Source organism: Mastomys coucha, unplaced genomic scaffold (genome assembly GCF_008632895.1).
Source record: "Mastomys coucha isolate ucsf_1 unplaced genomic scaffold, UCSF_Mcou_1 pScaffold8, whole genome shotgun sequence".
NCBI lineage: Eukaryota > Metazoa > Chordata > Mammalia > Rodentia > Muridae > Mastomys > Mastomys coucha.
Genome location: NW_022196914.1, coordinates 65,209,852 through 65,225,300, shown reverse-complemented (window position 1 = coordinate 65,225,300; position 15,449 = coordinate 65,209,852). Strand labels below are relative to the sequence as shown.

Here is a 15,449-nt window from a genome sequence, read left to right as displayed (position 1 = left end):
TTTTTGTATTATGATCTAAGTTTTAATGATTAGTTACATGGGCCTATGCTACCTAGATTAACTAAGCCAGCTTTCATAAACCTCATTTTAGAGATAGCAATAATGTAGAAACTTAGCCAGGAGTAGTGGTGCTTACCTTAATCACAGGACTTGGCAAGCAGAGACAGGCAGATCTCTGAGTACAGGGCCTCCCTGGTCTCCAAAGCAAGTTTCAGGGCAGCCAGGATTATACAAAAAACAAAACAAAACAAACAGACACACAAAAAACCCCTGCTTTGAAAACAAATAAATGTAACAACTTGCTAGGTGATACACTCCTTTAATACCTGTACTCAGCAGACAGAGGCAGATGGATCTCTGTGTTTTCAAGGTTGGGCTGGTCTACAAAGAAAGCCCCAGTGAGACCCTGTCTCCAACAAAACAAATACAATGTAAAAATATAAGAAAAATATTTTTTAAAAAAGATAGCATTGAAGCATAGAAAGCATGGGGAATCTGTCAAATACTTAGAAGTTATGAAGGTTGTTGGGAATGCATGTTTACATTTATTATTGTTACAAGTGTGCTTTGTATTAAATATTTGTTCTGTCTTGAAATATTTGTCACTAAGATTATAAAGCCATTGTTTATACTCTACTGAGGTTTTAAAACCATTTTAAGCCTAAATATATATAACTGGAAGACGGGCCTCTTTGATTTCAATGAAACATTTGGGGAAAGAAAGCTAATACAAAAGGGCACATTTTGTATGATTCCATTCATATGAAATGTCCAGATGGCAATGTCCATATAGACAGAAAATATATTAGTGGTTGCCGAAGGTGAGGATAGTGGGAATAGAGGGACTGACATGGGGCAAGGTTTTATTCCAGAGAAATGACATGTTTTGGAAATAGTGGCAGTGGCTGCCAAATTCCAAAACCCAGTGAACTCTTTAAAGGGGTGACATATGTAGATTATATCTCAATATTCATCTTTTGCTATGGTTTTACAAAATTAAAATCAGAACTACTTTTAAATATGGACTTTGTAACATCACAAAATTCTTTAAAAGGTTGCTAAGAAGAAAAGCCTAGGTCCCTCTAACAGTGTTTCATTTCAAGCATATAAGAGACAGTGAAGTAGGTTAGGACTTATGTAAAGTCAGGAGATAGTGCTTAGTATCATTTCAGGTTCATTCTGAGATAGAGGGAATTATCCAGCTTTAGTTTGTAGTCTTTTTCTCACACAAAAATAAACAAAAACAATTAAATAAAAAAATGTAATAAAGGGAAAAAATCGATACAGGATCTCACTATGTAGTCTTAGCTGACCTGGGGCTTGCTCTGCAGCCCAGACAGGCCTATAACACATAGATGTGTCTGCCTCTTCCTTCTGAGTGCTTGGCTTTTTCATATTTCTTTATAGGTTAATGAAACCGTTAAAAACATCTACCATAATGTAGATATTTTCAGTTTTCTCATTTCCATAATTCTTGCAAAGAGCTGTGTGTTGCCAAAAAAAAGGTCCCTAAAGACGAAATGCACTCATTAGTGTTAACATACTTTATGATAGCCTTCCCTAGGCCTCTGAAATAAAGTAGCAAAAATGTACAAGCTGGTGGCAGAGGAGAGGGAGGTACCCTTCTCATCTTGCTGTTCTCATCTCACTGGGCAATGATGGCACACCTCTTTAAAGCCAGCATTCAGGAGGTAGAGCAGACTGATCTCTGCTTGTTCTACAGAGTGAGCTCTAGGATAACCAGGGCTATACAGAGAAACCCTGTCTCTAAAAACAAAATGAAAGGAAACAAAATGAGAAGCATTTTCACTCAAAGTACACTTTCTAAGGCATCCTTAAAAGACAAGGCTTTCCTGAATGATTTTTAAACTTCCCCCATTTCCAAAACTGTATTTGTGATAAGGCAAAGGAATTTTAGAAAAAGAAAAGTCTGATTTCTATGTAGATTCCTCATGAGGGTCAGTTTGATTTTAGTTATCCTGCTGTCTTTATTTGCAAGAGCATTCTGTGTGGTGGCCACAGCTTATTAGTACTAGTTAGCTTTTGTAGGGTAAGGTGGGAAAGATAAGTTGATACTGGAGATTCCAGCTGTACCATGATGTTCAAACTTACGGTCTGATATTCCTTTTTGTTATTTGTAGTTATTGAGCCAGTTGTTGTATAAGATATTGAACCCTCTGGGCCTAGTGGAGGTTCTGGTTGTTATAAAGTAGCTGGTTCTACCAAGGAGTAACTACTGCCATGAGTCAGTAAAAAGGAGACTATTACACGATCCTTTCTATTATAGAGGTGATGACTTCTAAAACAACCATTTTAGCAAGTCACAACTAGATTTAGATTAAGAGTATTCCTATGGGATAATATTTTACAGCTAGCTTGGTAGAGTACTTGCCTAGCATACACAAAGCACTGGGTTCAGTCCCTAGCATGGCATGAACAAGGCATTGGGGACACATGCCTGTCATCTGAGTACTTTGGGATATCGAAGCAGGAAGATCAGGAGTTGGGGTGAGCTTGAGGCCAGACTGGACTATAAGGCTATCAGACATGAACTGAAAAGCCAGAGACAAAACATCAAGGGCTGGGGAGATAGCTCACTTGATAAAGTGCTTGATGTGTAAACCTGAAGAACTGAGTCTGGATTCCCAATATCCTCATCAAAAGTTGGGCATGGCTGCATGAATCTGAAACCCTAGACTGGAGGCCGCGGAACGGCAGAGGCAGTCTAGTTGGGTTGGTGAGCTCCAGGTTTAGTAGAAGAACTATATAAAAAAATAAGGTGAAGAGCTATTGAGAAAAATGCTTAGTGTTGACCGCTGGCCTCTGTATGCAGCTGTACACATGCATACAGAGAATAAATATTTATCCAAATTAGGGATAGCATGATTTTAATGTGAGTAGAGTTCAAAGATATTATCGACTGAATGATTGTTTGTCTAATAATGTCATAATTCAGTGGGTTCATTAACTTCATAATTTTATAATTTGCTAACCAATTTTATTGGAAATAATGCAATTAAGTTTGTACTCTTGGCTTTTAAATGAATGGAGTTTGTTTTCTGTGATTAGAAAAGGTAGGTGCTTTTTTGAAAATAGTGTGTTGTAACTTCTGATGATGATTGGGCTATAATGAGTAATTTGTTCAGTATAACAACAAACCCAAGTCGAGTTTGTAATATTTCTAAAATTGAAAATGCTACTTGTTAGTGTTGCAAGTTGACTAACCAATTAAGCAAAATAAATAATATAATGTCATGTTCTTTCTATAGGTTTTATTGAAAACTACGGCTGGAGATATTGACATAGAGTTGTGGTCAAAAGAAGCCCCTAAAGCATGCAGAAATTTCATTCAGCTTTGTTTGGAGGGTTAGTATTACTTTCGTGAACACTCTGGAAAGAAGCTTGTCTTAGTTGGGCATTGTTGGGCCTGAGTGTTGAGCATGCCGGATGCTCTTGGGAGGTTGATGTAGAAACATTTTGAATTTTAGACTAGCCTAGGCAACACAGTAAGACTCTCTAAATAAAACCCTGGAGGGGTGAGCTTTTTAGAGAATGAAAAGAATAAACTACAATGTGTTTTTTACATTGAGATGAGGTGTTATCCAGAAGTAATAAGTAATCAAGGCGCTGAATATAAGGAAATAGATGCAGGAGGAACAACTTTCCTCCAGATAAACTGTAAATTGTTAAGCTGCACATTCCACCTTTCCTTCTATAAATATGGATATTCCCTAAGCATGCCTCTCATCCTGTGTTACCCTTTCCATTCTTGTGCTGTCTCTAGCCAAGTGGTTATTATTTTCAGAACTGTATTCATTTCTTCCCTTCTTGTGCCTAATTGATCTAATGGTGTAATGGTTGTCTCTACTGGAAACTTCTGTTAGCTACCACTAAACCAAATTTCAGCTTCTTCCCCAGATGGCCTGGACTTCTATCTCTAGTTGCCTCTTGTCTGGTCTTCTCTGTTATTTCTTTGCCTTCTGTCCATGCACGTGATATTGGAATCTTTAAGGGCCTGGCTTCTATCTTTCCATTCTTTTCCATTCCACTAGTCACGTGCTTCCAGTCAGCCATTCTCTCTATTTCCTGAACATTCCATTTCCTTTTCCACACATCCTCATATTAGCTCCCCTCCCCCCCCTTTTTGATGTTTCTCACCCTCTTTTTATTAAAGTAGAGCGAATTTTTATCACTTTGTTCAAAGTCTGTTTTCCGTAAAGCTTACCAACTGGCATGATTCATTATCACTTTGAATCATAACATGATGATTTTTCTTTATAAGAAGCTTTGCAAAATTTTATATTCACTTAGTATTTTTTGTTCTTGAATATTTGTTTATTCAGTTCTACATTTCATACAGTTTCACAGTTTCTTGTTGGCTTTTAGAATGCACTATATATGACTTTAAATGTCTCTAGTGGTGACAAGTCATTGTCTTCCAGTTAGATCTGATTTTTAGAGACAGTGTTCTTGGTGGTGTCATAAACAAGGTATTTAAGAATCCAGAGTGTCCTGTCGTGTGATATGGACAAAGCTCTCCAAATAGAAGAAATTAGGTAAATATATCACAACAGGGGAAAGTTTAAGTTTAAATAATGATAAAAGAATCCAGTTCCTCAGATCAGACATAAGAAAATAGGTCTGCAAAGACCATTATTAATAATTGCTATGGCAGGCAGGAAGGAAATAAAATCAGACAGGTAGTTTAGTTAGAATAACTGTCAACAAAGCTAAGAAACACATGAGACAAAGAAAAGTCTGACTTCTGGTAATAAGTTTAAAGAAGCTCAAATTTTACAGGAAAGTGAAATCACAAAAACACTAGAAAGGATGAATGGTAAACTACAATCCGTGGTCCAGGTGAATAAAGAAACAGAAAGAATCTGGACAGAATGCAGCAATGAAATAAGCATGCGGTTCAGTTGGGTGCTGACAAAGCTTACCTGCATCAAAAAGAAAGAAAATATTCTCCCATTTTTATAAGACCAGTAGATAGAAGAAAGGAGTGGAAATTTTATAGAAATAGAAATAACCAGAGCAATTTTCTTAATGATTAAACAGGTAAGAATTTAATGAAATTATTGTTAACTAACTAAAAACTTGAGAAGGTGGATGGAGAAATGGCTCAGCACTTCAGCTCTTAAATCTGCTTAACACTTAAGACTGGCGGCTCTGTCAGAGGTCTGGGGTTCGATTCCTAGTACCTGCATGGCAGTTCACAATCATCAGTAGCTCCACTTCCGGAAGATCTAGTGCCGCCTTCTGGCCTTCATGGCTACCAAGCATGAATGTGGTATGCAGACATACATGCAGGCAAAATATGCATACACTTGCTAGGCAGTGGTGGTGCATGCCTTTAATCCCAGCACTTGGAAGGCAGAGGCAGGCGGATTTCTGAGTTCAAGGCCAGCCTAGTCTACAGAGTGAGTTGCTACATAGAGAAACTCTGTCTCAAAAAACCACCCCCCCAAAAAAAAGACTATGTATACACTTAAAAAAAGATAGGTATTTCTTAGGTGAGTAAAATAATGTAGAAAACTCTGTTTAATCTTTATAAAGTATGACTTGAAGAAGTCACGATGTTTCTGAGTCTTATAATGAACCTTTCAGTATAACAATAGCAGCAACAATGTGTAATTTTCAGAATAAAGCAAATGATTGAAAGCATGGAAGGGAGGAGCTCAATCTCAGATGGGGCCTTCAGTGACACAGACTTTCTTGTTGAAAGATGGTCATAGCCTTTGAAAAACCCAAGATCTGTAATTACAGATTTAATCTTGGACTTAAAAGTCTTTGCTATATAGATAGGTAAAGATTTAAAATAAATACAATTTTTGGAACTTGTCCAAAACGTAGTGTAAAATTGTAACAAAAGAAAGAAAAGAAAGCAAAAGGCAAAGATTTTCCGTTTTCTTAGAGGATGTCCTATGCTTCTGTCATACCTTATTAGTGTTTTCCTTCTCAGTAATTCTGGTCTCAGAGAAGACATTCTAGGGGAGACCATGTATCATTAATGCTGTATGTTTGTGACTAGAAATTGTATTTCACATATAAATAATTTATGAAAATCACTTAGTGAGTGAATATTTAATTGGACTAAAGTATGTTGTGTCACTTATTGAACTCTTTTTAGAAAGGAGACTGCACAGACAGTGCTAGAATGTCAGTTAATAATTCCCATCCGCAGGCTTGTATTGTTTGTACATTAGTGAGTTAATTTTCTATCAGGAGAAGTGGAAGAGGCAAAAATGAGCTATTACTTCTACTTAGGCTTCTCAGCCTCAGCGATGTTGGCCTTTGGGATTGGTTATTCTTTGATGCAGAAACAATCCTTTGGGCTTTAGGATGCTTAGCAGTATTCTTGCCATCTTGTACAAGATGCCAGTAGTATTTCCCAGTTTTCCCAGTTTTGATAACCAGAAATATTTCAAGATGTTGATACATGCCCCTGGGATGCAGAATTGCTATTCTTCTTTTTTCTCCCAGTTGAAAGACATTGGTGTGTAGCCAGGCTGTGGTGGTGCACGCCTTTAATCCCAGCACTTGGGAGGCAGAGGCAGGTAGATTTCTGAGTTCGAGGCCAGACTGGTCTACAGAGTGAGTTCCAGGACAGTCAAGGCTACAGAGAAACCCTGTCTCGAAAAAACAAAACAAAACAACAAAAAAAAAGAAAGACATTGGTGTGTATTAAACTTCTTGTTTTTATTTTAAAAACAATAATTTAGAATGTGATAATTATGGAGATTAAAAACAATAAACAAACAAAACCCCAAAAACTAAACCACCATTGTTTCTGTAGAAACATATAGTGTTTGAAAATTGATTATTTTATAAGAAGTGGAGAGGAAAGGTTTTGGTTTAAAAGTGAACTTAGCATTCTGGAAATTAAATCTTGTGGCTCTATTTGTATATTAACTATAATAATTAAAGTGACACTAACTTTTAGAACTTGATATATTGTTTTTCAGCCTACTATGACAACACCATTTTCCATAGAGTTGTACCTGGCTTCATAGTCCAAGGTGGAGATCCCACAGGCACTGGGACTGGTGGAGAATCTATCTATGGAGCCCCATTCAAGGTCAGATCAATTTACTGTATTGTAGGTCAGCTTGGAATGCTTCTTCAAAAGCGATCGTGTCCCACAAGAATGTCTCATGTAGTATACAAAATCAATTGAGTTAAAGTTATTCTGAGATAAGAGCAAATACTACGTACCGAGCAGTCTTTCTGATTTATTTTATGGCAAGTTTTGTGCTAGATTAAATTAAGGTATAACTAGAGGTTATAATGAGGGGGAAGGGGCACAGAGGAAAGGATTCAGAAAGAAGTCCATACAGCCGTATTTCCTGATACTTGGCTGTATCTGCTCTCAGCAGCCAAATTTAGAACATTGCATGTGTTATTTTAGATTAAAACAATTTGATTTAAATGCTATATTTTCAGTAGCTTGCTTGATCTGTTACAACAGACTAGGCGTTAAATAACAATTTATTTCTTGTGGACTTATGAAGGCTAGGAAGTCCAAGTCACAGGGATTGGTCATCTCTCTTCCTGCCTTGAAAAGGTCTCATGAAGAGAAAGCCAGCTCTTGTCTTGTACTTTTCTTAAGAGAACATGAGCCCTATTGGGTTAGAATGAGAGCCCCCAACCCTATGTCTTCACCTCACTTGTATTATGTTTATAACCTTCTCAACCTATCTTTGTCACAACCACAAATATAGCTATGCCAGGGACCATGACTTCAATATAAAGCTTTTGAGGGACCAATCTCCCACAGTGTAGTTTACTGTGCACTATGTACTCATTGTGCACAAAAGAACTTTGTAGTGCAAAGTGCATGCATGCTGGACAGTCACAAAGTGAGCAGAAGGAAGGCCAAAAACAGGAAAAAGATATTGGTCAAGAATATACCAACGATTTCTTATTTAAAAGTTTTTATTAGATTTATTAATTGTATTCAATAAATGCAATTTATTATGTTGTACTTAATATAATATACAATTTTATGTATGAGTGTTTTGCCTGCATGTTGTATATGTACCATGTGCTGCTTGCTGACAGTAGAGGTCAGAAGAGGGCACTGGATTCTCTGGATCTGGAGTTAACAGGTGGCTGTGAACCACTATGTAGGTGCTGGTAATTAAACCCAGGTCATCTGCAAGAGCCAACAAGTGCTCTTAAGTGCTAAACAATTTTTCCAGTCCTGGCCTGTGTTTCTTGACTGCCAGCATAAACTTAAGACAGGAAAGAGTTAAAATACTTACGGAATTAGGAACAATAATGGGCTCAACTACAGCAAAAATTGTATGTGTTATTAGTCTAATTATAACAATGCTAGCTAGCTTCTTTGAGTGAATTAGTGTTAGTGAATCTTAAAATCAGGAAGTGTTTGAAAACTTCATATTTATTCTAGTGGGAAAGAGTGTCTGGAATTTCCTTTCATCTTCTCCTGGGTCAGTGGGATTTTTAATTTTAATTGCTTTTTAATTTCCACAGAGGGTCTTGCCTTGTTGCCCTAGCTGGAGTTGTTATGTAGTACATACTGGTCTTTAGTTTGTGATTATCTTCCTGCCTGAGCCTCCAGAGTGCTCAGATTGCTGGTGTGTGCCTCATACTGTGTGATTGAGATTATTCAAAAGAACAGTGGAACTTTTTTTTTCAATGTTGTATTTCAGCTGATAGTGGCCCTGGAAAGAAGGATATTTAAAAAAATCTCAAGTGTCACTGTTAGTTAATTAGATCTCATATTTTTAGAACCTCCACTGTGTAGGAAGTATTCCTTATCCTTGAATTCTGTTATTCATCCTAACTTTTTGACATTTTTCTAAGCTATTTGCTTTGCTATTTTAAAATAGTACAGTTCTATTTAACTTCTTTCATAGATCATTTTAAACATGGTGTTTTAGTTAGGGTTCCTATTGCTGTGATCAACACCATTACCAAAAGCTACTTGGGGAGGAAAGGGTTTATTTCACCCATAGTTTTATATAGCAGTTCATCATTGAAAGCAGTGAGGGCAGGAACACATACAGGACAGGAACCTGGGTACTGCCTACTGGCTTGCTCCCCATGGCTTGCTCAATCTGCTTTCTTATAGAATCCAGAACTACCAGCCTAGGGATGAAACCACCCACAATGGGGTGGGCCTTCTTCCATCAAATACCAACCAATAAAATGCCTTATAGCCTGATCTTATGGAGATATTTTCTCAATAGAGGTTCCCTCCTCTCAGATGACGTTAGTTTGTGTCAGCCCGCATGGTATAGAAATACCACAAGTTACGGGGATTTAAACAACAGGAATGTTTACATTTCTTCTGAAAGCCCAGAAGGCAAAGGTTAAGGTATTTGTCTATCTGATGAGATGTGCTGTGTTCAGAGCTTAAGACTAATATATTAAAGAAAAACAGTCTCTGATGTTTTAAAGACACTGATTGTGTTAGCTGGGTATGTCATAGATAATTCCAGTGTTCAGTCTGAGGGGAAGTTCTAAGAAGCTCTGAGAATACAGAAAGCAACTGAGAAACAGTGGCCCCCTGCACTGTTACACTCTGCCAAGTCAGACTCAGGCCATCTCTGAGAAGAGTCAATCAGGATGGCTTAGGACTTTTAAAAACACAGTGAAATCACATTAATACACTTATGGTAGATTCTCTGCATTGAAAAATAAGAAACCCATTGCTTCATAACATGTGTAATAACAGCTGTCGGCTTTACAGCGGTTCGATGGGTTTCTTGGAAAAACTGTACTCTGAAGGTGAATAGGAAAATGAGACTTACTTAGCCTCTAACTTCCTCTGAGCACCACTCTTCCTCTGTAAGTAGACTTCCATAAGACAGTTATGGGGCTGAATATATTTAGAAGTTACAAGCTGCAGACTTCAGGTTTAAGAGCGTTGAACAGATAGTAAATTTGGATTTGATTGTACTTCAAAATCAGTTAAATAAAGCTTCAGCATTTTTGATTAGAGATTGTCTGAGCCTTTCTGGTCTGCTGCATAGCTGATTGAGTATGAAGTGTCTTATGACTGAGAGCAGTCACTCAATCTCTTTCGTTCTTGCAGGATGAGTTTCACTCACGATTGCGTTTTAATAGGAGAGGACTGGTTGCCATGGCCAATGCTGGTCCACATGACAATGGCAGCCAGTTTTTCTTTACTCTGGGCCGAGCAGATGAACTCAACAATAAGCACACCATCTTTGGAAAGGTTAGTGTCCTTATCTTCAGTATAGGGTTTGGTTTTATGTTATTCTTTAAGCTTCTAGGATACATGCAATTAACTTATACAACACTTGCCTTTAAAATGTTATACTCATTTACTTACTATTTTCAAAAATGAGGGAGTATGTTCCTGTTATGAGGAGCTGTCAAGAGCTACCTGAACTGTGTGTGCTTCAAGTCAGTTATTTGTCATGGTATCCCTGTATTAAATCTTAGACACAATAGACATGAATAGCTTTTTAGCGCCCCCTGCTGGTTCAGTAAGAATTGCTCCCTTACATCTTAATGCAAAAGAGGGTTTTGATGATAAAAGGAGGGAAGCAATTTAGTATAGTTGGACCACTGAACCTCTGAATTCGCGTCATCCCAAACCGTAGAGATGTTACCTGTCGCTTATTTCTTAAAAGCACGCACTACAAAGTAGACATTGTTCTGTTCTTGACTACACTCCTAACCCAGGGTTTTCTGGTAATCATGGATTTTTCCTGCCTCTTTGTCTTTTCTTTTAAAGCCAGATGAGATTGGGGTTCTGATCTTGCACTGTGTTTTCCAGTGTCTGTTATATAATCTAGGCGTGAGAGATAATGTCTATCACAGCAGTCATAAGTGGGGAAGCTCCCACTGTTGCGACTGTAACTTCTTTGAGTTTCTCTCCTCATACTGTACAGGAAGGGTAATGTAATTCTCACTTCTATGGTATTGAGATAAATTAAATTAGGCAATAATCTGTACAGTATTTATCATACTGTTAATACGTAAGCTGCTTGAAGTCCAAGTTTTTTTGTGATATTTGAATGAACTGTCACTCAGTAAGAAGGTTGACACTGTATGTCTATTTTTAGTAACTGACATTGTATACACTGGAAACATCAAAAAAGGTTTACTATTGAGCCCCCCAAAATTGAGTGTAGCTATGTCTTCCAGCCTTGAATCAAGCATGCTTCACCATCATTGTTAACTGTATTTATTCTTAGTTAAATATAAATTTCTCTTTTAATTATCTTAAAACACTTTTTTTAGAAGTCTACTGCCTATTTAAAATATTTTCAAAATTCCTCTGTTTATTTAAATGATGAAAACAGATATTTACACATTTTATGTTTTTGTGTGGTAGGTTACAGGAGATACCGTGTACAATATGCTACGCCTGACAGAAGTAGATATCGATGATGAAGAAAGACCCCGCAATCCACATAGAATCAGGAGTTGTGAGGTAGGAGCATGGCTGTGTGGCACCATTAAACCATTAGATAAAAGCTTTATACTAAAAAAAACCCAAAAAACAAACAGACAAACAAAAAGCTTTATACTAAACACCATGGTTCATCTCTATTTAATAAAATACAATTTCTGATACAGTTTTTTCCTAAAGGTTTATTTGTTTTATGTATATGAGTACACTGTAGCTATACAGATGGTTGTGAGCCTTCATGTGGTTGTTGGGAATTGAATGTAGGACCTCTGCTCACTCCGGTCAGCCACGCTCCTTAGGTCGGCCCCGCTCACTCAGTCCCTGCTCACTCTAGCCCAAAGACTTATTTATTATAAGTACACTGTTGCTGTCCTCAGACGTACCAGAAGAGGGTGTCAGATCTCATTACAGGTGGTTGTGAGCCACCATGTGGTTGCTGGGATTTTGAACTGAGGACCTTTGGAAGAGCAGTCAGTGCTCTTACCCGATGAGTCATCTCACCAGCCCCATTTTTTTTTAAATTAAAGGCTTTGGATTCCAATATGAAACTTTAGATAATAATCTAAAGAATGAAAAGCTCAAGTCATAGTGAATTGTGTTGTGAATTAAAGGAATTAAGTGTCTTTGCTCAAAGAATAGGATTTTGGGTAAATTAAGAGTTATCCTTTATTGAGGACGTGAAGTAATCCTAAAGAGCTTCTGATATGGAGTCCAAATGTCTGGGTTGGTCCCTTAGGTTTTCTCTTCTGTAAAATAGGTAGTGGGTAGAGTGTCTTTTACTTGAAAAGAACATAATGTTTTGGGGCAATCAGTGAGGCAACTGGAAGTGTGTTGTTGACCTGTGCAGCACTGTATTAATAAAGTTTATGTAGGGAAGAAGTAGACAGTAATGTCAGAACACTTCAGTATCACTTTTTACTTTTTTGTAAACTAAATAGTATCCTGGAATAATATCTTTGAATTACTTCTTTTCATAGGTTTTGTTTAATCCTTTTGATGACATCGTTCCAAGGGAAATTAAAAAGCCCAAGAAAGAGAAGCCAGAGGAAGAAGTCAAGAAACTGAAACCCAAAGGCACAAAGTAATCATAATAGATTTTCCTTCAACTTTAATAGTGATAATAATTTATTTCGTCAGCTTGTTTTTGTAATGATTGTTTACTAAAGAGGGGAATATCATTTTGAACCTGAGTACTAACAGAATTATGAGCATGTTTGTTTTAAAGTGGACATTTTTTGCATTTAATGACATTATATATGTATCATCTTATGTGGCCATATAACGTGTTAATAAATAAATACTTAGTATTCACTATAGCTTATAACTCAAAGCTGGGTTATTGAGAAATATTTACTCATTTGTAAGTTAGTATATCCTTAGTATAAAGGATACTTTTAATGTATGTTATAGAATTGCATACTTTATTTAATCTACTTTGGTCCTATTCAATATAATCTTTTTATAAATATTTTTAAATAAAACTATTTTCTTCACTATTTTGTTTTTCTTAAAGATATTGTCTTAAAATAGTAATTTATTTTAATAAAGTTTAGTATTTTATACCAATATTGTTTACTTTTCTTCTGTTTTATTAAAAATAGTAGAGTTAGAGTTCAACTTACCATTTTGCTGAATTGCACCATCCTATTTCAGTATTGATTCAGACAATTCTATGTATGGGCCTGCCACACCCAGTTCTTAAGCAAAATTTATCAGTCTCTCTGAGCTTTCTTTGTCTCATGACAAATACAGGGACAGTTGCAATAAGCACAATACCTGCTTGACAGGAAGGTTAACTGAGAGGAGTACATAGAACATACAGAAGTGTAGGTACTTAGTGTGTACTGGGCTCCCACAAGGTCGGTACATTAAGCTGCATTAATAAATTGACAGATAGCAGCCAGGCACTTCAACAAACAGTACCTATCTTGTTGCGAAATGACTTTTTGTGTCAGTATGACTTTCTTTGATTCCATGATTGATTTCTTATTCTGATTCATTGTTGCTGAAAGGTCATTGTCACCCTGTTAGGATACAGTGTTTCTGTGTTACCATCCAGCCTGATGACAAGTCTGAATTCTTTGTGGATTTCCTATTGTTTTCATTCAGAGCAAGTATGTTAGGGATATTATGTGGTCAGTGCTTACATGTAGATTTTTTAAAAATTACTCAGTTGTTGCCAAATGTTTTACTTTTTCTAAAACTCGAGAGAGTACTTTAATAACTTACAGTTTATCTTACCTGAGTTTCTGTTGTTTAGTTTGAAAGATCTGGGACATTTTCTACCCATCAACTTTTTGTGTTTCTTAGTTTTAAAATATTAAAAGGGTATTTGTCAGGTATTAAAATAGGTTAATCATCTGCAGTACTCTCAGAGTTATATATATGTGCATGTGTGTGTGTGTATGTGATATAATTTTTAAAAAGAATTATTTATTTTATGTATATGAGTACACTGTAGCTGTCTTCAGACACACTAGAAGAGGGCATCAGATCCCATTGCAGATGGTTGTGGGCTACTATATGGTTGCTGGGAATTGAACTCAGGACATCTGGAAGAGCAGTCAGTGCTCTTAACTGTTGAGCCACCTCTCCAGCCCCTCAGGGTTCTATATTTATTAATGTTTATTTTCCTCCCAGCTTTGATAACTATCAAAAGCTTATTTCTGTCATGTGTCAGTGAGCTCTTTATGCTAATTCCCAGAGTAAGTCTGTGGTCATTAGTTGTGGGTGCTAGGTGAGATGTTAGGGGTCTGAGGCCAAGCCCTTTGCTCTAAGATCCTGGAACCCTCCTACTGAAGACTAATACTGTGTAAATAGAGTGTATTTCTTCTTAGAAACCTATGCTATTGCTTGAGAGTGAGATGTTTATGAATTTTGTCTAACTTTTCTCTTGAATTTTCTTTCTTTTTCGATAGAAATTTTAGTTTACTTTCTTTTGGAGAAGAAGCTGAGGAGGAGGAGGAGGAAGTGAACCGAGTCAGTCAGGTAGCCTCTCATTTGCCCTTTGCATTCTCTGCTTCCTGCTGTCCTGGAGTGGCACGTTTGCCTTTTCACCTACATGGCGACTATGCAGCTTAATGCTCGTAGGGTTGTTTGTGCAGGTTCTGAGTTGATTTCCTTTCAAAGAAACATTGTTTGTATTTATTTATTTCTATTCTTTGTAGATTTTTTTGTCAGTTGAAACCAATCTTTTGAATGGGGTTCAAATTTATAAATTCAGAATTTAGTTACTATTTGTCTTTTATTTTGCTATATGACAGTGTTTATGATTATTATAATAACAGTTAATGATTCAGTTACTTAATATTAATTTTATTCTTATTTCCATATATTGTGTTTACTTCATTAATCCTCATTTCCTAACACAGCCCTTAGAGATAGGTATTGTTAGCCTTATTTATATAAATACTTGGATTTATTCATAAGGAAAGCACGGTACACAATAATGCCTGTGTATTATAATTATAATTGTTCAAAGTCACATACCTAGTAAGAAGCTACAGCTGGAATTAACTATGTGTCTAACTGTAGAATATTGTATTGTACATTGCCCCATGACCTTCTATTTCACCATTTCCTTCCATAGACTTCTGAGTCTCATCATAAAACATCTGGAAACTCTACAAGAACATTTTGCCTACATTTGGAGCAGATTGTGATATTTGTACCCAAAGAAAATCACCTTTAGAGTCTTTTGGTTCCAAATGTGTGAGCTGCATATTTTCCCTGAATGAGCACTGAGACGATCACCATTGAAGTCTCTTGGCCTTCATAGTAGAAGCTAGCAGGACCACCCCATGGGGCTCTGTGCGCATCACTGTTAGCAGTTTTCCTGCACACAGTGTCCTGGTCCACCTCTAGACGCTAGAGATATATTTATTTAACACCCAAAATACCATCTTTTCCGTTTTTGGTTGTGAGCCTAGCCTTTAATGGCTGAGCCATCTCTCCAGCCCCCATCTTTTCTAGATGTCTTTTCCAGTGTTTATAGATCTGTTCTGAGTGTAATCTAATGTCTGTTGCTCATGTT

At 36.8% G+C, this 15,449-nt stretch overlaps 1 protein-coding gene across 3 annotated transcripts in view; it reads left to right on the top strand.

Annotated features, from left to right (window-relative positions):
- The window catches only part of Cwc27 (CWC27 spliceosome associated cyclophilin), a 188,979-nt gene that overhangs the window by 2,697 nt on the left and 170,833 nt on the right, over window positions 1–15,449 (top strand). For all 3 annotated transcript variants that reach the window (XM_031360434.1, XM_031360435.1, XM_031360433.1), the window contains 6 exons: window positions 3,270–3,366; window positions 6,969–7,081; window positions 10,067–10,210; window positions 11,339–11,437; window positions 12,394–12,497; window positions 14,335–14,404. In XM_031360434.1, the coding sequence (XP_031216294.1) occupies window positions 3,270–3,366; window positions 6,969–7,081; window positions 10,067–10,210; window positions 11,339–11,437; window positions 12,394–12,497; window positions 14,335–14,404 (627 nt within the window). The remainder of the gene's footprint in view (window positions 1–3,269; window positions 3,367–6,968; window positions 7,082–10,066; window positions 10,211–11,338; window positions 11,438–12,393; window positions 12,498–14,334; window positions 14,405–15,449) is intronic.